Genomic DNA, 27,047 nt, shown 5'->3' with positions numbered 1-27,047 from the left:
TACAAACCATTTACATTATGACCAACAAGATTTATATAATAGAGAACCTTTAAGCTAACCCCAAAATTATTTTATTTATTCTAGAAGTGCGTATACCTCCAATAGATTTTGGATAATTGGTTCATAATATCTTCAATATGAATTTATGTGTCTGCACTACAATACAAGACAATTATATGATAAATTTTACTCGTTGAAGAGACAATCATGTTCTAGTTTTACATCCATCTTGTGAGACAAAGACACGTGTTGGGTGTTGTTTGGCTATTAACAAATGTCGACAACAAACAATATAATTTCTAGGGCTATATCAATCATGGGTTCACCTAATCAATCAGATCGAGAGATTCTAATTTTAGAGGCCTACCCCACCATTAATCCTATAATTTAAAAACTATGGGTGCTTTATATAAACTAGGAGGGGCTGAGATGATTTTGACAACACAATTGAATAAGAGTTTTAACTGTTTTTGCTATAGCTGGAGGAGTCATTAGCCGATAGCTTAAAAGTAATTCCTTTAGGAATCTTTTCAAACCTGTTTGTGTGGTGGGTAGGGATAGACATGTCTATATGTACTTGAACCTAATCCATTATCATCAGCAAGGAAAGCTTCACTTTAACTAAACATTTCATAGGATTCTAATAAATGCTGATATAATTGACGCAGTCAGTTTTTTTAGCCCTTTTTGGTGGGTCCAATTCTCTTATTTCTCTCTTCCTTTAAATTCCTCCTCCGGCCCAATTAATACAGTTCGGAGTTGGAAGAGTCTGCTAAAATAAATAATAAAAAAAGGAGTTAGAAGAGGAGTGGAAGCCTTGACAATAAAGGAAGTAAATATTGAATATAAGCTAATTGGAGTCACTGAACTTCAATATTAATGCCCAGATTGAAAACAAATTGGCAGCAATCTGAGTTAGGTGATGACAATGGTATGAGGCTGCGGCTCTGTCAATTGAACTTCATGAGGGTAATCATGAAAGAGGCTGAGCTGGACTCGAGGTGGCAAGTGATGATGGTGCTACTTCAATTTGGATTAGAATCTTCAGAACGTATAAAACAAATCGTATTCGTACATACAAACAAATCATACATATGTATATTTCAATGAGCTGGACTAGGAGTCACGGGTAATGATAGTGCCAGTGCAACTTGGTTTCAAATTAATTACTTAAAAAATATATTTATTTATACAAATACGTACATGTATATTCAAAGCAAAGCAATACCTTAATTAATTATTATATAACTCTTTCAATTACATCAAATAAAACATATTTGCATATGTATACACAGTAATGCCTTATATCATATCACTATTTGTCAATTTAGTTGGAGTAATATATTGGCAAATTCTTTATGCATGCAAATTCTATCTTATTTACAAGATATTCATGTTTTTATTTTCTTTCTCAAACATATACAGACAAAACTTTAATAAATAACTAAATGTTAAAAAAGAAGCATCGTTAGAAGAGGAAGAGGAACCCCACGCCACTACATACCTAAAACAAAAAGGCTAGCCTGCCTCCCAGTTGTAAGGACCTCCCAACTTTCACTAGACAAGAACAAGAACAAGAACTTATCCATCCAAATTTTACTGGAATAAGGGAGTCCCAATCATAATTCCCCTTCCCGCATGCCACGAGCTATGAAACACCACCATCCTATTCCTAGCTAGCTAGCTCTGACTAGTCGTCATTGGCTTGTCAAGATACGTACATGAACTCACAAGCCTGTAATCATATTTCTTACCTCTAATGACCACAATACCATGCACCCCATGTGAATTCTCTATGCGTTCAGCTAGCGCTAGGTGCCAAGGGTTAGATTGAGATGGTTGAGGAGTTTCCAGACAAACACCGGCGCTGGGAAGCACATGCACGGACGGAGGTATTCTTTGGCATTGGGGGTAATGCTCCCAAAAAATTTATCAAAAAAAAAAAATATATATATATATATATATACTAGTACATATAGACACTAATTTCCCAAAAAATTTATCAAAAAAAAAAAATATATATATATATATATATACTAGTACATATAGACACTAATTTTAGTAATGTAGTTCAATAAAATTACACTTGGCTCTCCTTTAACAATTTCATTAATACTTTTAAAGGTTATAAAAAAATTTATAGGTCTAAAATCTAAAACAAAATTAAAAGACCCCAAAAAATTAGCACAACAACAAAATCACCAAAAGCAAAGCTAGAAAGTATTAAGTCCATTCAACTAATTTTACCAAAGACAAACAACCTAGCCGTTTAAAAATTTTTAAACAAAATAATTTTGCTCTTACCCAGAAGCAAACACACACATCAAAAACACACACAAAAAAAATCCTAAGCATCTAAGCAACTTAACCAAGAGAATAGAGTGAGAAATTGCAGAGAAAGTATTTTAGTTATGAATGTCATCAAAATTGACCTTCACAACAAAATAGAAGATGAATTTTTTTTTTTTTTTTTAAATTACGAACACTATAATGTTATTCATTAATTAAAAGGGATAGCGCTATGGCAATTAGTATGGATTCAGTGAGCATTTGGATACGCCAACGTCTGCGTTTTTGCTAGCGTTTGGCGTTTTGTGTGAGTCTCGTGCACTGTTCATGAACAAACCTCTTTTTTAGCAAAACTTTCATTAAAAATGGGTCTCATAGCACTATTCATACATTTAAAAATTATTTCGCTACAGTATTTTCAGTTTTCAATAATAAGCAATATCCAAATAGACTTTCAATTATAGATGATTTCAAAATTTTAAAAAAATGTCGAGTTCTCTTTTCATAAATGATTGCATTGTAATGTATTAAAAAACAATAATTTTGCACATTTTTGTCTTTGTTGACAGTTTGTTAATACTAAATGGATGTTTATTTGAAGTTTCATATATATATATATATATATTTGATACTTCTACTCTTTTAACTCTAAATTCTGGCTTCATCCATAAGCTACCTTTGAATTCAGACTGGTAGAAGCATACCCCGCCCTGGTGATATCCATATGCATATGCTTGTCAGGATTGGGGATTCTTAACCTAACTTTAAGACAGATCTGGTACATAAGATCACCAACGTAAAGTAATTACAAGCTTGTAATATATATATATATATATATAAAGAAACCTTTCACATTTTGGTCGTTTCTTATCTATATTGTCATCAAAAATTTTCCACGTTATCATTATAATATATTTTCTTAATTTGATTTTTGCTAAATCTAAAAGCAATTAAAACTCAATATTTTATTATGATAAAACAACCTAACACTAAACAAGTTCTAATTAAGTTGTGTTTGTGTCATTTCTAAACAGATTAAAAAATAATTATCTTGCATCTTTTTGTACAAATTCTTTGATTTGATTTTATATATACCCATTTTTGGGTTTGGGAGAACTATTTCCATTAGAACAATGATTTTGTACTTGTAGCTGACGGAGCCATTTCTAAGCCACGAACAATGGCACAATTTCACGTGTTTGAAGTTTCATATATATATATATATATATATTTGATACTTCTACTCTTTTAACTCTAAATTCTGGCTTCGTCCATAAGCTACCTTTGAATTCAGACTGGTAGAAGCATACCCCGCCCTGGTGATATCCATATGCATATGCTTGTCAGGATTGGGGATTCTTAACCTAACTTTAAGACAGATCTGGTACATAAGATCACCAACGTAAAGTAATTACAAGCTTGTAATATATATATATATATATATATAAAGAAACCTTTCGCATTTTGGTCGTTTCTTATCTATATTGTCATCAAAAATTTTCCACGTTATCATTATAATATATTTTCTTAATTTGATTTTTGCTAAATCTAAAAGCAATTAAAACTCAATATTTTATTATGATAAAACAACCTAACACTAAACAAGTTCTAATTAAGTTGTGTTTGTGTCATTTCTAAACAGATTAAAAAATAATTATCTTGCATCTTTTTGTACAAATTCTTTGATTTGATTTTATATATACCCATTTTTGGGTTTGGGAGAACTATTTCCATTAGAACAATGATTTTGTACTTGTAGCTGACGGAGCCATTTCTAAGCCACGAACAATGGCACAATTTCACGATTTTCTGCCGTTACAAAGCTGACACTTGATAACGTTAGTTACTCGAATTTGACAAGAAAACATAGTTGGTCGTGTTCTCCTTTCCTGTAATTAAATGACATCATACATATAGATATTGTAAGGGTACAAGGAAGAACACTAGCCACATATTTGATATATCCTAAAAGGACTAATCTAGTCATAATTGATGCACCTTATGGTTGTTTATAAAGATTAAATATCAAATCAACCTAGTATTTGCCCAACGTAGAATTCAGCACACACCCCACAACTCACACTCAACTAATTCAATATCAATCTAGGGGATCAAAATCTACCTCACAAAAATTTATGACATCCTCGTCAAGGCCTACTTTTTGTGGCAGCGTCTTTGAGTCCACATAGGATTATTTGGTTGGTGTTAGGGGCGAAAAGTTTTCCTTCCGACAAATAAGATTTATAATGGGTTGGAGGTCTAAACCAAAACTCAACAATGGGCTTGATGCGCGGCCCAAAGGCTATTAGTGAAGATTCAAGGAATCCACTATATTTTATGCCTTGAGCCTAGATTAGAACTAACAAGAGTAGCCCTTAAACAATCCCTATGGCAAACACGTCAGCAAGGTTAAAAAGCATACTGTAAGATATGGCCCAGCAGTAAAACGTTTCTGCAGAAGATAGCCCAGCGGTAAAGTGTTTCTACAAAAAACGGCCCAACGGTAAAATAATACAGACAGAATAAACTTCCAACTGTTAGCTACTTCACAAATTAAGGGAAATATCTATGTTTTCAAACTCATCATCTGTTAGCTCTGGAGAAGAGTCTTCTAATACAACAATATGAGAGAAAAATTATATAGTGACAGTTACATCATAACCATTAATAGTAAATGAATAAGTAAATATCACGGGTTTCATAATAACAAATAATTGAGAAAACTTAGTGTAAGATGAAGGGAGAGAGAAAGATCCCAGCTAGCGCAGCAAGATCATTACGGTGCTATGGCATGCTCATGAGTATAGTATATGTATTAAGTAGAGATAATCATTTGAAGTAATATGAGTAATGAGTGAGAGAGTATAGTGAGTAGTATGAGTAATGAGTGAGTGAGTATAGTGAGTAGTATGAGTAATGAATGAGTAGTATGAGTAAAGCTGATGGAGCTTTCTGCCGGGGTAAGTAAGTGTTTAGAGTAGAGCTATGAGAAGTGTTTATGAGCTAGGAGTTGGGGAACTTAGTTTCTCAGCTTGAAACTAAGAACTTAGTGACTTTTCAGAGCCTAGAGAAGACTTTTTGCAGAGAGGTTAAGGAAAAATCTTGGTGTGTAGCTTAATGAGTTGTTTGTGTCTTGTTGAAGTATTAATGGAGAGCTTCATTTATATCTGGATTTTTAGGGAGTGATTAGCAAATAATTTTTGCTAAATCTTTCCTAATATTCAGAAAATCCTTAGGAAATCGTTCTTAGGATTTTTAGCTAAGAGTAATAAGCTCAACTTTAGAAGGTTGTTGCTGTTTTAGGCAGTAATAGCTAGGTTTCTGGCTTAGCATTGAATGCTGATTAGCCTTGGCTAATGGGATTAGAGCATGCTTGAGGCTAATGATATTGGTTATGCTGCAACTAGAATCAGAGTTCCCTAGGGCAGATTGGATCACCCCAAGCCAGGTGTTAACCTTGGAGCCCTTGCTGGGAACTCTGTTGGGATCTCCTTGGTGCCCTTCAAACCACATTTCCCTAGGTTTCTCCATTTGGAGCTCATGTGCTTGGTTCATGAACCAGAGAATACATATTTTTGGTATGAAAATGAGCTGATTTTCTGTTGTTTTAGGAGCTTCACTGGTCTGGGCATGACAGCCTTGAGTTTTTGACTGAATGAGTTGAAGGAGAAAGAAGTGACAGCTGGCTGAAGCTTTTTCAGTTTTCTATCACATCACTTTTAGCTTTATGTCACTTGAGGAATGATAGGATTTCAACTTGCAAAGAAATGATTCATCCCCTGGTGGACACGTGTCTCTTTTCTGATCTGATTGGACAAGTTGAGACCTGATGGGAATGAGCTCAAGCTATCCACAGCTATCCAATTGTTGCTGCGATTTGGCTGACCAGTTCACATGTTCTCCATTTTGCTGAGATTTGTGTGTGGGCTGGCCTGTCCCAACTGAGCTTTGTAGATAAGCTTGCTAAGGCTTGGTTAACCCTACAAAATGAGTGGTTTTGCCATAGGTAATATTCATGGGCTTTGAAGTTTTGTTGATTATGGAAATAATATACCTAACTTCCATAAATTTTGTGGAAGCAATATTTTTGAGAGATGAGTAACAAATGTCAAAATAGTATTTAATTTTATAAATGTGTGCCAAAATAGCATTTGGGATTCATGAGATAGTTGCCAAAATAATATTTGGGCTTTATAGAATAAGTGTAAAATTAATAGTAGTGCCAAATATTAATATTTGGGCTTTGAGCGTAAAATAATTGTTTTTGCCAAAATAGCATTTTGGGCTTTGGAAAATAAGTGCCAAATTAGCATTTGAGCTTTTGAGCATAAAGTAATTGTTTTTGCCAAAAATAGCATTTTAGGCTTTGGAAAAATGGTTTGAGTTTTTGTAAAAGATATTGCCGTCTAGCAACAGGCTTTTAAAGATGCCAGATCGTATTAGGTTTTAGGGGGTGCCGGATCGTACCGGGCTTTAAAGGTGTCGAATCGTACCGGACTTTAGCGATGCCGGATCGTACTGGGCTTTAGAAGTGCCGAATCGTACCGGACTTTAGCGATGCCGAATCGTACCAGGCTTTAGAGATGCCGGATCGTACCGGGTTTTAGGGATGCCAGATTGTACCGAGCTTTAGAGGAGCTGAGTTGTATCGAACTTTAGCGAAGCAGGATCGTACCAGGCTTTAGAGATGCCGAATCGTACCGGGCTTTAGAGGTGCCAGATCGTACTAGGCTTAATAAATGGTATTGTTGGGCTTTTTGCGAAGATAGTGCAATTTTATGGCCCAATTTTGGTAGCAATACGGTGAGTATTATTTGTGAAAATTCTAAGTTGGTTAATATGTGGGATATAATAAGTAACATTTGTGAGAAGGTCTAAGGCAATTTATGGGCTTGTGTATGGAGTATTTGTGAAGGCCCAATAACATAGAGAATATTTGGGTAATATATATGGGCATATTTATGTGGGTTTAGAATGATGTGTGGACTCATGTGGGTATTTTTGTGAGTAGGCTAATAAAATCAATGCCCGAAAATTTGTACCTCAACAGTTGGCTCTAATACTATTATAACCCAAAAAAAAAAGTTAACCACATCCATGATATACCCTAAAATAACTAGTTTGGATTGTGATGTCCTCAATTAATGTTGAATTAGTTGAGTGTGTGTAGTATGGGTGTGTATTGAGCCCCACATTGGCCATATAGTAGGTTGATCTAGGTCCTATAAACAACTACAAAGAGTATCGATTGTGACTCGACTAGTCTTTTTGGGATATAGTATAAATGTGGCTAAATTAATCATTTTGGTGTATAGCATAAATGTGATTAACATTTTTCCTTGAATTGTAATAAATATGTTGTTTTAGCTTAAAATTCTAGGATATTTTTACCGTTAGCCTATGTACAACTTTTTAAATTCTCAAAATTTTTATATACATTTTTTAATCATATTAAATAAAATAAGCTCATACAAACGCACTCATAAAAAAAGAAATTGGATTTATAAACCTTTCTTACATCAATTGAAATAGTATTAGTATTACACATTGTCAATGTATCCTGTGATTCGTTGTAGCGTTTCTTTTTTCTTTTTCAAATTCTATCAATTGAAAAGCTTTAACCTTAAAAATAATAATAATAATTGCTCCAATCAAAACTTTATAATTTAAATCAATAAAAATTCATATTGGAAAATTTTATTAATAAAAGATATCATCTATTTGGTTTAATTACATAGTTTGTCTTACCCCATGTTTCCAAATGGTCCATATCTCTATTATAAGATTTCATTTTAATGCTTAAACTTTTAGGTTTGTGTCAAAAAGGTCCATGTTGTTACTCTTGCTTTGATTTTGAGTTGAAATTCTTCAACAGAATCTAAGGGATTTTGATAGCAATAAAGGAGGGAATAGATTGGTTATTCAAATAAATTGTTTCTTCTTTTATACTATTTGTTTGAAGACAGAGAAAATCAAAGTAAGAGTTAACAACATAAACTTTTTTGACCTAAAATTAAAAATACAAGGACTAAAATGAAACATTTCAAAGGATGAGTGGTAAAGGTTGAAGACTAAATGTGTAATTAATCACATTTTGTCTTATAGAATTTTGCATTTTCACTTATATAACTGATTCTAAACTTAAATATTTTTTCTTATTTCAAGTAAATAAAAAAGACAAAAAGATAAAATTTCTAGGTAAATTTCCCCTCAAAAAAAAAGAATTTACTCATAACGATTTTGAACTCCAAGCTCACATGAGCATGCATTACACGTGTGGCTAATGGAAACCTTGCAAAATCACGTTTGCCACACATTCATCTCAAATTCTTATGAACATTGTTACGTAGACAATTTATTGCACAACTTTTTTCTTGATAATTAAATTGTTGCAATACGTGGGGATGGGGATTTAACCTTAGTACTCTATTTGAGACCAAACAATGTTATTGATGATTGAATTTACAAGACTCTTTGCATTAAATTCACCTTTTTATTTCACAATCTACTAAGGTGATATATTTGAAGCGTCTAAAAACAAGTTATTAATTTGAGTGATAGACAACTATATTATTTTATATGAACTCATCATTAATGTTACTTTTATTTTCAACTATTCACAACTTAACACTAAGCAAAATATGAAATAAAAAAAAATGGTAAGATATTATTTTAGTTCCTTAACTTTACAAAAAATTTGTTTTTTGTTTTTAAATTTTGAAATTTTTTTTTTTCATCCATAAAATTTGTAAAGGGTTTTATTTATTTATTTTTTTCAATAGTTAAGAGAAAAAAAATAGGGACAAAAAACTAATTTTTTTAAAGATTTAGGGATAAAAAAAGAATTTTGTTAAAGGTTTATAAGGACCAAAAATGAAATAATTTTAATAATTTAGGGACAAAAGAAAAAAAATTCAATATTTTAAGGATAAAAACAAAATGTTTAAAATTTTACGACAACAAGCAAATTTTTGATAAAATTTAAGAATCAAAATAGTATTTTACTTTTTAAAAAAAAGTAAAGCAAATTGTGCCACCAAATTTCTTTTGATAATTTTTTTTTTCTTTGTTTTTGTAATGAATAACCAAAGTTATTCAATTATGATTGATGGATAAGCATTTCAAATCAATTTTGGCGCCTTATTGAGATGTTTTTGTTTTCTTTTTCTAATGAATCGCCATTATAGAAGCTCATGAAAAATATGGCTTTATTTTTTTCTTAGTATTCTAAGAAACGGGTGCCAAGTCCTGTCATCCTAGTGGATGGCATATTCCCCCCTATGCTTTGTTAATATTCCCTGGATTCCCCTACGGCCCCTACCCATATAGACTATAGTAATCTTCTCTTTTACGATTATTATGTCTGCCGTCTGCGACAACAGCAATCAAACAGCCCCTTGGCAGAAATGACAAAACTAATAAAATTATCATTTATATTATATATCAACATTTAGAAATAATTTTTTTAAAATAATTTTTTTAAAAAAAATTAAGATACTCTTTCTCTTTTATTGCACAACTTTTTTCTTGATAATTAAATTGTTGCAATACGTGGGGATGGGGATTTAACCTTAGTACTCTATTTGAGACCAAACAATGTTATTGATGATTGAATTTACAAGACTCTTTGCATTAAATTCACCTTTTTATTTCACAATCTACTAAGGTGATATATTTGAAGCGTCTAAAAACAAGTTATTAATTTGAGTGATAGACAACTATATTATTTTATATGAACTCATCATTAATGTTACTTTTATTTTCAACTATTCACAACTTAACACTAAGCAAAATATGAAATAAAAAAAAATGGTAAGATATTATTTTAGTTCCTTAACTTTACAAAAAATTTGTTTTTTGTTTTTAAATTTTGAAATTTTTTTTTTCATCCATAAAATTTGTAAAGGGTTTTATTTATTTATTTTTTTCAATAGTTAAGAGAAAAAAAATAGGGACAAAAAAAGAATTTTTTTAAAGATTTAGGGATAAAAAAAGAATTTTGTTAAAGGTTTATAAGGACCAAAAATGAAATAATTTTAATAATTTAGGGACAAAAGAAAAAAAAATCAATATTTTAAGGATAAAAACAAAATGTTTAAAATTTAACGACAACAAGCAAATTTTTGATAAAATTTAAGAATCAAAATAGTATTTTACTTTTTAAAAAAAAGTAAAGCAAATTGTGCCACCAAATTTCTTTTGATAATTTTTTTTTCTTTGTTTTTGTAATGAATAACCAAAGTTATTCAATTATGATTGATGGATAAGCATTTCAAATCAATTTTGGCGCCTTATAGAGATGTTTTTGTTTTCTTTTTCTAATGAATCGCCATTATAGAAGCTCATGAAAAATATGGCTTTATTTTTTTCTTAGTATTCTAAGAAACGGGTGCCAAGTCCTGTCATCCTAGTGGATGGCATATTCCCCCCTATGCTTTGTTAATATTCCCTGGATTCCCCTACGGCCCCTACCCATATAGACTATAGTAATCTTCTCTTTTACGATTATTATGTCTGCCGTCTGCGACAACAGCAATCAAACAGCCCCCTTGGCAGAAATGAGAAAACCAATAAAATTATCATTTATATTATATATCAACATTTAGAAATAATTTTTTTTAAATTAAGATACTCTTTCTCTTAAAATATACATCAATATTGGGTTTCTTTTATATAATTTAATTTTAAATATTATGTTTTAAATATATAGTTAACTTGTTTTTAATAAATTTGATAATTATAATTATAGTCCGTTTGGATACAGCTGAAAACTAAAAATTAAAAACTGAAAAATACTGTAATAAAATAATTTTTAAATATGTGAATAGTACCATGAGACCTATTTTTAATGAAAAAATTGCTGAAAATGAAAATTTGTGGCTCCGTGAACAGTGCACTGTTCACAGAGAAAGTCAAATATTGCGGCTACTATTTATGAACAGTAGCCACAACAGTGAATAAACAGTAAAAATATTGGCCTAAAACGCGTGAAAAAAAAATTAAAAATAAATAAATAAAGAAGCTTAAAATGCAAACACTCAACGTGGACACGCAAACCAAACGCACACTTAGTAGAGGCGATTTGAACTATAAACATTTCAATTGAAAAAATCAAAATGTGTTAATTAAATTATTACAAGACTTTTTTCCAGCTAACTTTTTCATTGCTTTTTCAAAAAAAATAAAAAATAAAAAAACCTAACTTTCTCATTTTTAAGGTAAAATATATAGCTAAATTAAAATTTTGTGAAGTATGAACTACCTTCAATAAATTTATCATCATTAATGTTTTATAACTATCTCAAATTTTTTTTTTTTTGTAAAATAAATGAGAGATTCTATCCACATAATGATAATTTTAAAATTTATGAAACATACAACTAATCAATTAGTTTTAGATATTTAAATAATTAATATTATTTTACATATCTAAACATGTATAAATTAAATAAAGAAATAACTTGGTTTTTTTATGTTTATTAATGACAAAAGCAATAGGGATATAAAGCTCTCTCAACAAAGGAAATTCTAAAAGGCCACTCGTTTCTTTTTGTATCTTTTTTTTTTTTGTTTTTAAAGAAGACTTTTTGTGTTTTTTTTATAGCACATTTTCAAACTACACTTTTTTAAAGTATAGCATTTTAAAAAAAAATTCCTAAGTACATTTTAAAAATATATTTTTTTTCAAAAAGTTGAAAAATTAGTTGATTCACTTAATCATAAAAGCCAATTCCTGCCTTCCTATTGGCCTATAGTTGCTTTTCCTCCTAAAGACAAATAAAAAGTTGAGACTCTTACTTTTAGTTTTTAAAAAGAGGAAAAGGGAATTGCTATTCTATACATGAAGATATATTTTTTCTATGCGCCTCATTTGAAGTACATAAACACGGCACAAGAGAATTGTAAAATCAAGGTAATTAACTAAATGACATATGACATGATCGAGACCTTTAAAATAAGTGGAAGTAAATTTACATGGACTTTATGATAAATGGGGAATTTATAAAAGCAAGGTTTATGGCCCCTTTAACAACTTGTATCAAATATATAGGTGGTGCATTCGAGAAAAGGTGAAAGGCGTTGAAAACTTTTTACTATGTATGGTGAAACATAGGGAGAGGAAAGAAAAGGGAAAGGGAAAGAAAAGACACAAATTGTGAGATCCACCATCACTACTCTATCTTGGCTATCATTCTCTTTCGGATTTGGGGTAAAAAGAAATGATGGGCTTAGGAGGAAAATGTGCTCTTTTCTCTCTTTCATTTCCCCTCAAATCAAAGGTAATATTAATGTCTGTCATACTTACATTAGATGATATATGCATGCGTTAAATATATATATATATATATATATTTTTTTTTTTTTTTAAATTCAAAAGTTCTAAAAATGTGTTTTTTCCCCCTTATTTAAAAAGCAGAATGCATGTATGAAATATATCTTCTAAGTTATATTTGTACAAAAGAATTCTAATTTGACAAAGCTTTATTTCCTTATCAACACCATGGCTCTTTGTCATTTTAAGTTATGGTATTACAATTAGCATAATTATATTTAAAAAAAAAAACCAATATTCACACGCGCGACACACACAGATTTACAACTCAGCGAGAACTATTTATTTGATTGAAAGAGACAAATTGATGTCATATATACTCAATGTATTAAAAATTAAATCACTGTTTAGTTAATATCTTAAATCAATTGGTTTTGATAATATTTTATAAAATTATACTAAACTACAAATAAATCGGGTTCAAGCAAAAAAAAAAAAGGGTTGCAAGCGAGTCAAGTTGACACTTATTTTTTCACATGCAATAATAGTAATAATAATCATATCGTCATTGTTTTCATGTCAATACAAATAAGAGAACGAATAACAAAATACACAAAAGTAAAAATTAAATAATACATAAATTCTTATGATTACTTTATACAATCCAAAACTCACTAACGATATCATCATTATAAAAGAAGAAAAAAAAATACTAAATTTCATTGCCCACATCTAGTGTGCAATAGTAACATCTGAGAAGTGAGATGATGAGATTGGGAGTGAGAGTGACTAAAAAGCAAAGGCAAAGACAATGACAATTCAAATGTTTAGTATAGGTTTAATGATTTTGTTTTCTAATAATGGTGTGTTGTGGCATACTAAATTATTAGGCTCGTGTGTGAAAGATGGAGTGTGATGTGAATTGTCAATTTTGAATTTGTCCATTTAGTCTTATTTTTATTTTTATTTTTAAATGGTTTTAAAAGTTAGTCAATCTATCTAACTCACGAGTTAACCCAACCCAACTCAAAAATTAAACGAGGTTGATCGATAAAAAAATCTCGAATTGAGTCAAGTATTTTTCTTTGGTTTTAAGTCATGTAAATAGGTCTAGGTCCAATTTCATCATGTCTAACTACTGCAGAAAAAGTAAATGTCATGGACCAATATATTTTTTTAGGAACAATATATCACTATCATAAATACTAAATGTGCATATGAAACTTCCATAATCCATCCGTACATATTATTAATTATATTTGTTTCATTTCAATTCTTTTACAGAAAAATCTAAAAAATACGTTGAGAGTAGCTAAAATTTGGACTCTCTCTGAACCAAATCCTACTCATATGCCAACAAATAAACCCAAACCAAGCCGCTAGGTCCAATCCAACTAAGCCTTATGTTTGGTAGTTACTAATTTGACTTTGCTTCGTGTATGTAAATCATACCTATAACTATTCATGATTTATTTAGATCTTATGAGCATGCCCATCTAGTATTGTATATTTTCTCTAAAGTGCCTCATCAAAAATTCACTTTGTCTATTGTATTCATCCACTCACATTTACAATTACAATACACCACTCTTCATTTTACAACCATCATGCCAAACCCAAACCCATACCCACCTTTCATCAGCTTCGTTCTTCACTTTCTAGTTACATCAGAGAGGGATCAATAACCAACAATGTCATTTCTAAAGAAAGAGAGGGATCGAGTAGTTTCATATTCGTGAACAGTGTGACCCAAGTAGATCCGAAGCCCAAAACAAGAGGATCGGTGCAGCCCGAGCTTGTAGATCCATTTGACCCGATCCAATGTGCCATGTGACCCGAGCTTGTAGATCCAAATCTGTCTCGTGTACCTAACTCACACTGGTCAATCTTCTAGATCTAGATCAAAAAGTAATATATAGAGTAGCTTCAATACTTTTGTAAATATGAATAATATTGAAACATTGTATACAAATTTTAACCGTAATGCATAACCGACTATGGGTGGTTTTTTTTTTTTGTGAAAAAAATATTAACAATATTATCCACTTTAAAATGTATTTTAGATGAGAATACTCTAACATGCATCTTATGATTTTGAAGCGTATCAATTTTTATTTTTAATTTTTTTTATATCTTAGCGGGCTTTTATATTGGTTAAAATTGTTGTGTTAATGATGATTTGAAAAAAGAATTTCATAACAAGTTATACTATAGACAATTCATATAGGTTTTTTTTTAGCTTGAATTTAACCCAATATTGAATTTAACACAGTATGCTTTCATATGGATATAATTTTGTTGTTAATGATGATTAAGGAAAAAGAATTCCATAACAACTAAGAAGTTAAGAATAGAAGTTATTTTTTTAGCACAGTTAATAAACCCAATCCAAATGTCAACCTAATCTGGGAGCTGCCACCGTGGAGGCCCCCTCTCCCCTCTTTGTCTTCGGGTCTATTTATTTATTTATTTGTGTGTTTGCACTAGCATTAATGGATGACGTGCCATGCCCAAATGAAACTTTGGAAACATTAAAGGCTAAAATGAAAATCACCCCAAACATTAAGGGCCATTTTAGTCTAATTATTTTCATTAAAAAAACACAATTTACGTGACCATCAAAAATATATATTAAGAGTGTAGCAAGTTATAAATATGTATTAAGAGTGTAGCGTAGTATAACTTGCTACGCTTTCTTAAAAGTTACTATAACTTTTGAATAGAATTTTGGAGACAAAATGGGTAACTAACCATAAAATCCTAACAATATAATTAGTTGTCAACGTTTTCAAACTATATTTTTTTTTAGCACCTCGAGTTTCAAAAACTCGATTTTGGCAATAACTCGAGTCATTGAGACTCGATTTTTATGGCCTAATTATATCTGATGTGGCATATTGTTCCACGTGGTGACCACATGGAAATCGAGTTTCTTAGACTCGATTTCCAAATAAATATAAGCAAATAAGAGAGGAACCATAACAAAGAACAACTCGGAGAAAAAAAAAAACACAGAATGAGAAGAACCCAGAGAAAAAAGAAAAAGAAAAAAAAAAACCAGAAGGATGAGAGCCCCAGGCCGCGCACGAGCCCGGCCGCGCGCCGCCCAGCGCCTGTCCCGGCCGCGCCTGGCTGGTGAGGCTCTCTCCCTCTGAGCTCTTTCTCTTTCTCTCCCTCTGATCTGAGTTCTGGTGAGGCTTTCTCTCCCTCTAAGCTCTTTCTCTGTCTCTCCCTCTGAGCTCTTTCTCTTTCTCTCCCTCTGATCTGAGTTTGGATTGAGAATGATGCGTTTGAAATTTTTGAAATTTGTTTTTGGGTATTTCAGTGCATAGACTTAGAATTTTTTTTAATTTTTTTTTGTGTTAGAAATCGAGTCTAAGAAACTCGATTTCCATGTGGTCGCCACGTGGAAAAATATGCCACATCAGATATGATTAGGCCATAAAAATCGAGTCTCAGAGACTCGAGTTATGTGCCAAAATCGAGTTTTTGAAACTCGAGGTGCTAAAAAAAAATATAGTTTGAAAACGTTGATAACTAATTATATTGTTAGGATTTTATGGTTAGTTACCCATTTCGTCCGTTTGTAATGTATTTTATGTTAAAATCACATTCCCTCTACCTGTTGGGTGTGTGTATCCCAAAAATAAGGACCCCTTATTACCCTTATGATCAAGCTCTCATTGGTCATGATCCTGTTTCCATCCCTGATTTAGCTGATGACTAATTCTGTCAACATAAGCTAACAAAATTGCTAAAACCATTGTTGATGAAAGACCTATTAGAAGAAATGCTCTCAGTTACTTTTGACTACTTTTGATGGATGTAAAATGAATAGTAACAGTTTGGTTCGTACTTTCCTTATTCACTTCGCTATGCAAATAATATCAAGGTGATTTTGTGCTTTCAACTACTTTTAGATGACAACTAAATAGTAAAAGCTGATTCGTGCTACTATTACTTCGTGAATAATTCCTGCTACTCCCCAGTCCCCACAAGGGTTGATTCCAATTTAATAGTAAAAGTTGATTTTTGCTACTATTACTTCTGAATGATTCCTACTGCTCCTCACAAGGTTTAATTCCAGTTGCTCCCCACTACGCAAATAGTGCTTATTTTACCTATAAAAGGGTCGTTCCTTTCGAGTTGTATTCATAACTTATTTTTCTTACTGGCTTTAAATTACCCTTTTGTTTCTAGGCTATCTCTGGAAGGTCCAAAACTCGTAATCTTTCCCCAACTCCTGCTCAAAAAAATCTTGTTTCTACTATTTCTTACTGTAAGTGCTTTATTTTGAACTTAATTTACTTTAAGCTTTTATTGTAATCTTTTGTTAAGTATCTACTGTTACTTCAAGATTATTCATTTTATTCTCTCTCTCTCTCTCTCTCTCTCGCTCTCTCTCTCTCTAAATATATATATATATCAACATGTGATTAGATTCTAACAGCAATAGAGCTTCAAAATGGCAAAAGCAAATATGGTTGTCAACTGTCAACACGCTGACCCAGTATATATCTTCTAGCAAGAACTCATCATAAAACAAATGTCCTTACAGACTCCCTCGTCTCATCCACTCTGACAGGTTATGCCCAAACTATATGTGTGTGTGTGGCAAATACAATAAAACTATTTTGCATTCATCGATAGCGATGTACATGGTTGCCTGACCTCTTTTCTTTCTCTATTCACCAGCCTGGATAAATTTTAGTCATTTTCAATCAACAGAAGAAAATCCGCAGATAGCATCCTCAGCTTAACAGTCCAGATTTATCTCTTCTCAAGATTTACAATCATGATAAGTGTGGCAATTTTTGGATGGATTGAAGAGGAGACGGTGTCTTCCTGGGTTCTCAATCTTTTGAGACTCGAAGAAGTAAGCCAGTTGATGTTTGGACTGTTTTGAGGTGACCTGAGCCAATCAGATCACGGAGATGAAATCTCATATCAAGTGGAGAGAACCGGAGGCGTTTCTTCTCCATAGAGGCCAACATCATCTCTTTGTATCTCCTGCGATTTAGAAAGGAGAGGACTTCCTTTCTTCCCTGTAAAAAATTAATGTAAATATAATTTTCAAAATTTTGATGGTCAAGTTAAGAAACTCAGATCCACTTCATAAGATTATAATGAAATGTCATAGAAAGTTTAAAGTTTTTGGAAGAGTGGACAAAATACATATTAACTTAAAACTTAAAAGCATTAGCAATAACATCAAAGAGGATATATATATATATATATAATTCAATTGGAACTTTCACAATGCAAAATTTTATTTTACTTGCTGAAGGATCGCTTCAATATTAATCTTAATTTAAGTCCAATAAATAAAGGTTCATTTTCTGGTGTAATGGTAAAGGTTCAGACTGCCAAACGCAAGTATGGTTGGGTCTTGAGAGCAGCCACTTCGAGCAAAGCTACAGAAGGGTGGACCATATCCAAGTTACCACAACCAGGACCTCAGTTAGGTGGAACCAACATTGATTGTCCCCCCCCCCCCCCCCCCCCCCCCAAAAAAAAAAAAAACCCAAGGTCATCAAAACCCAGAACACAATCTAATAAATCTCAAATTGGCTGGGAAGAAAAATCTTTAAATCTCATGACTTTCAATCTTCTACCATACATATGTTTCACTCATCTAAAAACTTTCTAGTGAGCTAAATTCCATTGGGTTCCTATTGTCAACAAACCCCATGTAGACTCCCCATTCTTAAGAGGCAATAGTGAAACAGAGGGAGGTGGTGGAGGGGGACTGCCTCCTCAGTCAACCCTCTTCAGCTGAAATCAATGGAAGAAACATAGGCAACTTATAAATGTTTCATATGATTAATTTTATTATCTTGTGTGCTAGGTTTTAGCAATGGAAAACCACAGAAGTGTGTAGTTTATGCCCTTTAAAAATTAAATAGCCAAATCAACGCACTCCCTTCATTCTACATATTTACATTATATTCTCATAGGAAATTAGACTGCATAACACAGTTGCTTCCATTTTGCATTATCTGAAACATTATGCTCACATTGAATTCCATACATATGTATATAATAGGAGCCAGAATGGTTACAATAGCACCCTTATATCAGCATCAAACACTTAATAGTCAGATAGGCATCCATCTCAAATAAGGAATGGATTATTATCTCATTATAAGCCAAAATTGTCTTTCATACAGCCCATTACCAAATTAGCAAGCAAATTAAATAAATGAAACATTTAAAATACCTGAGAGAGGCCCTTTAGTACTGAACCAATGTTTGGAATTGCGAACCAGTACATGTTGGGATCAATAAGCTGGCGAGTCTAAAAAGTAGAAACCAGAGTCAGTAAGAAGATAGGCTGGAGGGGGAAGAAAAAAGTAAAGCTAAAAGAACAACAGAACATGATCGTAGATATTTGACGGGGGGTGTTGGAGGAGGTTATGATTAGAGGCACAGGCAATGGAACTGGAGATTTTCTCAATGGAAAAATATATCACACCCCTTCAAAAACATATATAATGTAGGAAGCACGGACACTTCATTTGAGGTGTTGTACCCATGTCGGACACTTGACACGTCTAGGACACTTTTGCATGCATGTCCTAGCCATGTCCTTTTAAAAAAAATGCAGGACACGGCCGGGACACAAGAACAAGAGGAATTAAATACACTTTCACAAAACAAATAGAGCACTCATGCTTTGAATGGTAACACTGCATTTGAAAATTAATAAAAATCCTAATTCTTGGTTTGTATTCTAATTTCTAAACATTCTTTAATAGTCATGGATTTGCTTTATTATCAATTATTGCTCTTAATTTGATATATATTTAACATTATATGAAAAATAAATGCTTAATAATATATAGAAAATATAAATAAAAATATATTTTAATAATTATTTAATAGACGTGTCCTGCTATACCCATGTCCTAACTTTTCAAAAATTGCCGTGTTACCATGTCATACCCATACCCATACCCGTGCATCTTAGTAAACAACAAAGGGTCATCATATGTTGGGCTTATCCTTGCCAATTGATCAATGTTTCACTTCAGTCAGCAACCTGATGAACTCAAACTATAATGCCCAGACCCAAGAGAATCCAAATATCTAAGAATGAGGTGATATTTCCAGGGGCCATCATCTGCTCCCCACTCAAAATCACAAGTATATACATCTTACAAACCTCAATCATGCAAGTTCTCCACTATGTACATCAACCCATGACAGCAGCTCCTAGGCCCAGGAAAAGACAATCAGCAGCACTAACATAAACCCTGCCAAACCTAATTGACTAGAATCTTCAGCAAAGTGATTATCAACATTTAATATACAAAACCTCAATTGCATGAGAGGTTCTTATAACTCTGGGCTCATGCACTTACTAATCCATGCTGGAGCCAAAATAAGGTCAGCTTGGCTAGGCAGAGAGAGGAAGTAAGGAACCATTGATCAACCTCCTTTCCTTTTCGCCATGCCATCTTAAAAATGTGCATGTAAACTATCTCCATCCTACAAATCAATCACAAAATCCCGGGAAACAATTAAAAACAGGGGAGAACAAGGGTCGGCTTTAGTGAGGATGATGATCCACCTGCCTCTTATCTGATCTGATCGAGTTTCAAAAGTTGCACCAACTAGAACTAGCACAATTCTTGAGTGCAAATTAAGCTTGAATATCTCAATCCACCAACTATAAAATTGGTTCATTTGGGCTGCTTTGTCATCCCATATCCATGCTTGAGCAGTGAATATAAATCAGTAGTACAAAAAGACTAGAGCCATAGATACAATGGACTCCTGATTTGAGGATTAAAGATGACTTCTGTTATAATCCCCATTTAACTTCTTCTAGAAAAAATGTAAGTTATTGTATTCCTTCTTTAAGAGTTAGATCCACATTAATTTTGGTTACATACTTGACTAGCCTAATGTCATGTTCAAAATTTTGAAAATTAGAACTCTAGAGAGTAAAGGGAAGAAGAAACCCAAAATTATTTTCCCAGTGATCTTTTGTTTACCTATTAACCAACCATTCAATATAAGTTTGTCTCATTTTAAAAGGGAAAAAATAGTAATGAATCTGTTCACACCTTATCAACCTAAAATATAATCATGATTCATATCAATGTGCCTAAGAATCACAAGGGTTCATACAATTTAGAACCATATCTGACCAATATGATAGATTGGAACAAATGAGATCATGAATGACAAAATCTAAACATAGAAATGTAATAGACAACAGTACCCATTAACAGATTTGAAATTCTATTATTTTTTTATACCAGTAAACAAAATTTAAAATAAATAAATAATAAAAACCCATTTTTTTAAACGTCTAGAAAAAAAAGATTTTGCGTGCCATAAGGAAAGAATGGTATATAAGGCATTGCTTGAGAATATCATCAGTTTAAGAATTGACGTTCAAAAAAAGAAAAAGGTTAGTAGTCAATGTAGCCCCAGTTACTGAAGCCAACTGACTTCATTGGTAGATTGGGCTAACTTTAGTAGTAACTCCAAATGGCACGCTTTTAAAGCTTTAAAAAATAATTTAACTTAGAACTATGAAATTCCAGCCAAAACAGATAATGGTTTAGTGAAATGTACCCCCTAAATTCCAAAGGGTAGCCTGACACGCTAATTTATGTTTTTTCATATCTGATATCATTTATGTGAATTGCAATCCAAACCCCACTCACTCCAGCCAAAGATGCGCCTACCAATATGCTTATAAGGCATTGATAAAACGGACAGAAATTTGTGACCTTAATTCACTGTAACAATTACAGTATGGTTCTAGCAAAGAATACTTGTAATCAACTACATAATTAATAAATTTATCAACATAGCATGACAAAAATGAATATGCGAAGTGTCGGTTCCAGTAATATAATGGATATTATGGATGGAAGCAACTTGTTAAAAGTTTGGAGATTAAAAGGAGTGGGAAGAAGATTACATATGAAGCAAGGACTGAGAAGCTCCAGAGAACAACTGATTTGAGAATCTACACAACAAAAAAATGTGCCGAGCGACTGTGGCATGACTACTTCCATATCAGTAAGATATACATGCAAAACACATACCGAATACGTGTCAGACAAAGTGATCTATAAATTCTTATAAAGCACTCTCTATATTGCTTTTTTTAATCCATAATTTCAAGAATATAGTTTACCAACAGTACATACTATTCTAAAACCCAAGTACCATTTGTAATTTAAAACAGAAAAATGCACTGATTCTATAACAGAACACTCTCGTTTATTCTGACTATTTTATCAATATTTTTCCAATCTACCATGTCCATATACCAGATACAACATATCCGAAACTTTCATCTCCTGATCAGAATATCAGTTCAAGTGCCAACTGGCAGCATACCCATGGCTCAGCAAAATAGCCACACAATACAACTATATCTAATGGAAGAATTCAAAAAAAAAAAAAAAAAAAAAAAAAAAAAAAAAAAAAAACCCTAAAAGGCAATGTTACAATCAATAAGCCCTAGGTCAAATGGCACCTCCACTCCTTGTAAGAGCAAAGTAGAGGGTGAGGTTGTGGGTTCAAGACCCACCAAGGGTGCATGTGCAACTTATGAATTAAAAAAAGGGAACATTACAATCTAATATTGCAATTCCAAGTTTACTTACAAGAAGGCCAGCATTGATTAAAAGGGAGATGTGTCCATCCTTAACCATTCCCCCAAGTGATAAGAGTGTATACTGCAGCAAAGGCATCACTGTTTTGAGTTGAGTTGCATATGCAAGCACAAATAGTTCTACCATTTATGGACTAAACTGCCTCATGAAATAAAATACTTAAATGAATGCTTCAGAGAAGACACAATTTAAGCAGTCTCCATGTTCAACATATTTAAAAACAGTAAAAAAACTAAAAAATATTAACATTACGACAAGGGACCTTAGCTTTACTTGAGGATCAGGTTCAGCTGAAAGTACCATAGTTAAAATAATAATAATAAATAAATAAAAGCCCTCCATTTATTTTCTTTTGGTCCATTGGGTTATAAATTGAAAAGAACAGTCAATTACAAGAAAATCAGACCACATATTTAAAATTATAAAACACCAATTTAGCACCAAAAAAATCAATATTAAAAATAAATAAAAAATAAAAAATAAAAAAAGATCTAAAGATTAATGTATTAATATCCAAAGTTTCTACTTTTATTTGAAATATCTCAGAAGTTTTTTCTTAATAAAAAATAGATCAGAAAAAACATTAACAAAACAGAAACCTCTGGAAACGGTTTCTTACTACCCAAAACTTCTTATTCAGTCCAAAAATTATGCCATTATAAGCAATCGCTATATATAAAAATAAAAAAATTACAACATATGTAGCCTTATAATGGAATTTTTAGTCATATTTTCTTTTTAATTAGAAAATCCATAAAAATTGCTGATCAATAAAACTATTAGAAGCTCAATCAATATAGTAAAATTAAATGCTTCATGATGCATCACTATGTTCAACATACATGGATGATAAACATGTACTCATGCACATAAGCAATCAAACACTATACAAAAGACCAAATTAGAAGTCAACGAAAGAAAACAATTGCAGAATATAATGACTAAAACCTAGGCATTGGAAGTTTATGTTTGACCACTCTTAGAAATGTCTCTGACAAGTGGAAAACATAAAAGCAGAGTTAAAAACAGCTAAGAAATTAAGTGGAATGATATTTGAACACTCACAAGCTCTTGATGTTCAATACTAGGTTCCAGCTTGGAATCGATAACATGTGTTCTAAACCATTTGAACACTTGATCACCCTCCTTTTCTTCCAATCTTTTCACAACATTTTCCATCTATACACAAACATTAGAAAAAACTTTTTCAATAGACTGCTAATCCCTTAAAAAGATTTGCATTTCAGTGTCATAGGTTGCTACAGAATAAATCATAGCCTGGAAACCATGAAGCCTAAGCATTGATCCCCATGCACATACCCAGATTATGCGCAAAAAAGAACCTCTGTTTGAATCTTTAACATATGCAACCCCTAATGTGCTTCCAAGAAATAGCAGACTATTTTTCTTGACAATGTGGAAGTACTCAAATGCAACCAACCTGGTTTAGATAGTCATCCAAAAACATAATAGCATGGTCATCCTGTCCGGTATTTAATTTGAAAATGCGCACTACTTTCTCTCTTCTTAATGACTGCAGAAAGAGAAACACCAGAGCCTATGTCAATCATATAAGATTTTCTTTGAAAAAAGTAAACAACCAAGAGGAGCAAACTCGACAAAAATAAAAACCAAAGAAAACGAATGCTAAACAAGTAATTTCACATGTATGCAACCAAATTTGAAAAATAAAATAATTTTCTATTAAATTATGGCATATGATGTGTTGATCTCTCTCTCTCTCTCTCTCTCTCTCTCTCTCTCTCTCATGTGTAAACTTCTTTTAAAAAATCAAACTTTGAAAAAATAAAAAAATAAAAAAATAAAAAAAACCTAAGGAATTACATTTAAAACTTAAGGCCTCAACATTAACCGATACCCAACAAAATAAAAAGATTATATACCTGTTACCATTTTTTTTAAGTAATGCAAAATTTATTCAAATCATAAAAAAGAATTAGCCAAGTATACACGACGTACACAGCTGGGGATCATAACAATCAAGTACATAATTTACAAACATCTATCAAATCGTAGATTGAAAAAATGGAATGGCTTCCAACAATGGCCATCCAATCAGTCGGCATTCTAAAATGAAAAGTTTAAGATCAGCTACTGTCCTTCCTGAATCCTCAAAGCACTAATTGTTTCTCTCTCACCAAATGCACCATATTCATACTACTATGTCTAAAAGGTGAAAAAGATAATAAATTTCTTCTTAAAAAATCCAACTGAATCAGAACCGCTAGATATGGCTACCAAATTTTTGTTTCAAGAAAATTCTTTAAAAATTAAGGCAAAAGAAACTGACCTCTAATTCCCTATCCACTTGAGTTCTGTCCTTTACGCTGCTGTACAATTGTGACCTTAAAATGAAGGGCTGAATCGAGACCTGAGAGCATGCATTAATTTAACAAAATTTAATGACTATAATTGAAATAAATAAATATTAGCTTGCACTTTTCTTTTCTTTTTTTGATAGGTAAATATTAGCTTGCACTTAAGTATTAAAAATCCCACTCAACAACCTGAGTTGTTCGTGAAGAGATTAATTTGACCATTTAGAAGCTTTCCTCAAGCTTGTTGATTAATAATAGATAAGTCTAATTCAAAACTTAAGACAGGTGCTCATTCCTTCACGTTAAGAAGTTAAGACTTGAAGAAAACCAGCCCAACTCAAACAGGCTTGTAAAGTTGAGGACAGTTTCGTGCAATTCTAAAGATACAACCACTTTAAAAACAGCAATAAACTTATTTAACAAGTGACAAATACAGTAAACACAGTGAGATTTAATGACAAGCAGTGTAGCTTTTAAGACTTTAGAGTGAGTCATGCCATCTAGTTTCCATCAGGTTGGGTAGAAGCATGAGCCTGGACTATAGATTGAACAAGCTAAAAGTGGAGATACTTTTAGCGACATCTAGGCATACTCCATCTGAGCTCGAGCTTAATCCTAATCGAATGCAGCAACGGTTGAACCGCCCAATGCTTAGCCATTCTAAGCTTAGATACAACCACACCGCAACACATGGTGTTAACACAGTAACTTAAGTGGAGATACTTGTGCGTGTACTGTAACATGTGACCAAACTATCAGTTATCATTTCACCTGTACACCACTCAATAATCCTAGGACTTACCTAACTTTTTTTGCCAAGGCAACCATTGGATCATGCATTGTGCCCAAACCCATCATACATCTACATAAACTTGATCGATTGCAAATAGATATTGATCCAAAAAAAGTCACACACACACGCATTCATCGCACATGTGGAAAACTATAGGATAGCTATTACTTGAACTTGATATTAGGTGCATATAACAAGCATGGGTAAGACAAGTGATTTGTTTAACATGATTAGCAAAATATGGATCCCATGATAAGTTATTATGCACTATTTTATCTTATGGAAAGGATGGGCTTTGGGGCAAGGTGGAGTAGGTGGATTAAGGCATGCATCTCTACAGTTAAATTCTTTGTTCTGGTTAATGGATCTCCTGCAGGTTTTTTTGGTAGTTCTCGTGGTCTTCGCCAAGGGCATCCTTTATCTCCACTTTTATTTCTTATGATTATGGAAGTGTTGAGTAGACTGTTGAAGAGGACAAAAAATGGTGGTTTTCTTTGTGGATTTAAAGCGGGATCACATAGACATGGGGGTATCCATATTTCTCACCTTCTTTTTGCTGATGATACTATATTATTTTGTGATGCTTCTAGGGAATAGTTATTATACGTGCGGATGGTGCTGATCTTCTTTGAAGCTATTACAGGCCTGAAAGTTAATGTAGGCAAGAGTGAGATTGTTCCTGTTGGCGATGTTGGGGATTTGAATGGTTTGGCTCGTATCCTTTGCTGCAAGGTGGGCACTCTGCCTATGAGATATTTGGGCATGCCTCTTGGGGCACACTATAAGGATTCATTAATTTGGAATCCTATTATTGAAAAGATGGAGAAACGGCTGGCTGGATGGAAATGACTGTATCTGTCCAAAGGAGGCAGGCTTATTTTGTTAAAAAGTACCCTATCGAGTCTTCCCACCTACTTTTTATCGTTGTTTACTATCCCTTAGGCTGTGGCTGCAAGAATTGAAAGAATTCAAAGGAATTTCCTTTGGGGGGCCTCAGAGGATGTTTTTAAATATCCTTTAGTTGCTTGGGATAAGGTATGCTTGCCAGTTGAATGTGGTGGTTTGGGAATCCGGAGAGTTGGGCTGTTTAACATGGCTTTGCTTGGGAAGTGGTTGTGGCGGTTTGGGAAAGAAAATCATAGATTATGGCATCAGGTTATAGCAGACAAATATGGAGAGGCAAGAGAAGGCCGGTGCACTAGAGGGGTAAGAGGTGCTCACGGGTGTGGGATGTGGCGGAGTATTAAAGAAGGATCAGAGAAGTTCTTTAGCCAGATTTTGTTTAATGTAGGGGAGGGTAGCCGTGTTAGTTTTTGGCATGACCCATGGTGTGGGCCTACTCCTTTGAAGGAACTCTTCCCTTCCATGTATGATTGCTCTGTTTCTAAAGAAGCATGGGTCTCTGACTTGGTTGTATTTTTGAGTGTGCTTTGAGCTTATCTTGATCAAGTGGGCTCCTCGGACGATCAACCAGGCTTTTCTCCGGCTCAATTAGTCTCCGCTATCATACCAGGGTAAAACTTCCTCCTCGGACAGGAAATGTCCTCCTCGGACTGGAGACATCCTCCTCGGAAAGCGATGATCCTCTGCCCAGAGGATTCCGCTCCAATCTGGACCTTGCATTCTACTCATCCTTCTCTTCGGATGTGAAACAGTTCTCTCGTGGGTGTTCGGCCCGTTAATTTGGGCCTGATCCTTTTATCCCCCAC

At 32.9% G+C, this 27,047-nt stretch overlaps 1 protein-coding gene across 1 annotated transcript; it reads right to left on the bottom strand.

Moving 5' to 3' along the window:
• Nucleotides 1–17,015: 17,015 nt before the first annotated feature.
• LOC112019244 (uncharacterized) lies at nucleotides 17,016–24,767 on the bottom strand. Its single transcript, XM_024051770.1, has 8 exons — nucleotides 24,735–24,767; nucleotides 24,518–24,598; nucleotides 23,648–23,740; nucleotides 23,272–23,385; nucleotides 22,198–22,269; nucleotides 21,504–21,551; nucleotides 18,783–18,860; nucleotides 17,016–17,607 (listed from the first exon to the last, which is right to left on the bottom strand). The coding sequence occupies exons 1-8, from the start codon at nucleotides 24,765–24,767 to the stop codon at nucleotides 17,416–17,418; spliced, it is 711 nt and encodes a 236-aa protein (XP_023907538.1). The 3' UTR covers nucleotides 17,016–17,415.
• Nucleotides 24,768–27,047: the final 2,280 nt, after the last annotated feature.

The sequence above is a fragment of the Quercus suber genome, unplaced genomic scaffold (assembly GCF_002906115.3).
Source record: "Quercus suber isolate HL8 unplaced genomic scaffold, Cork oak 2.0 scaffold_14, whole genome shotgun sequence".
Lineage (NCBI taxonomy): Eukaryota > Viridiplantae > Streptophyta > Magnoliopsida > Fagales > Fagaceae > Quercus > Quercus suber.
The sequence above is the reverse complement of the archived record's forward strand: the minus strand, read 5'-3'. Positions and strand labels throughout refer to the sequence as shown.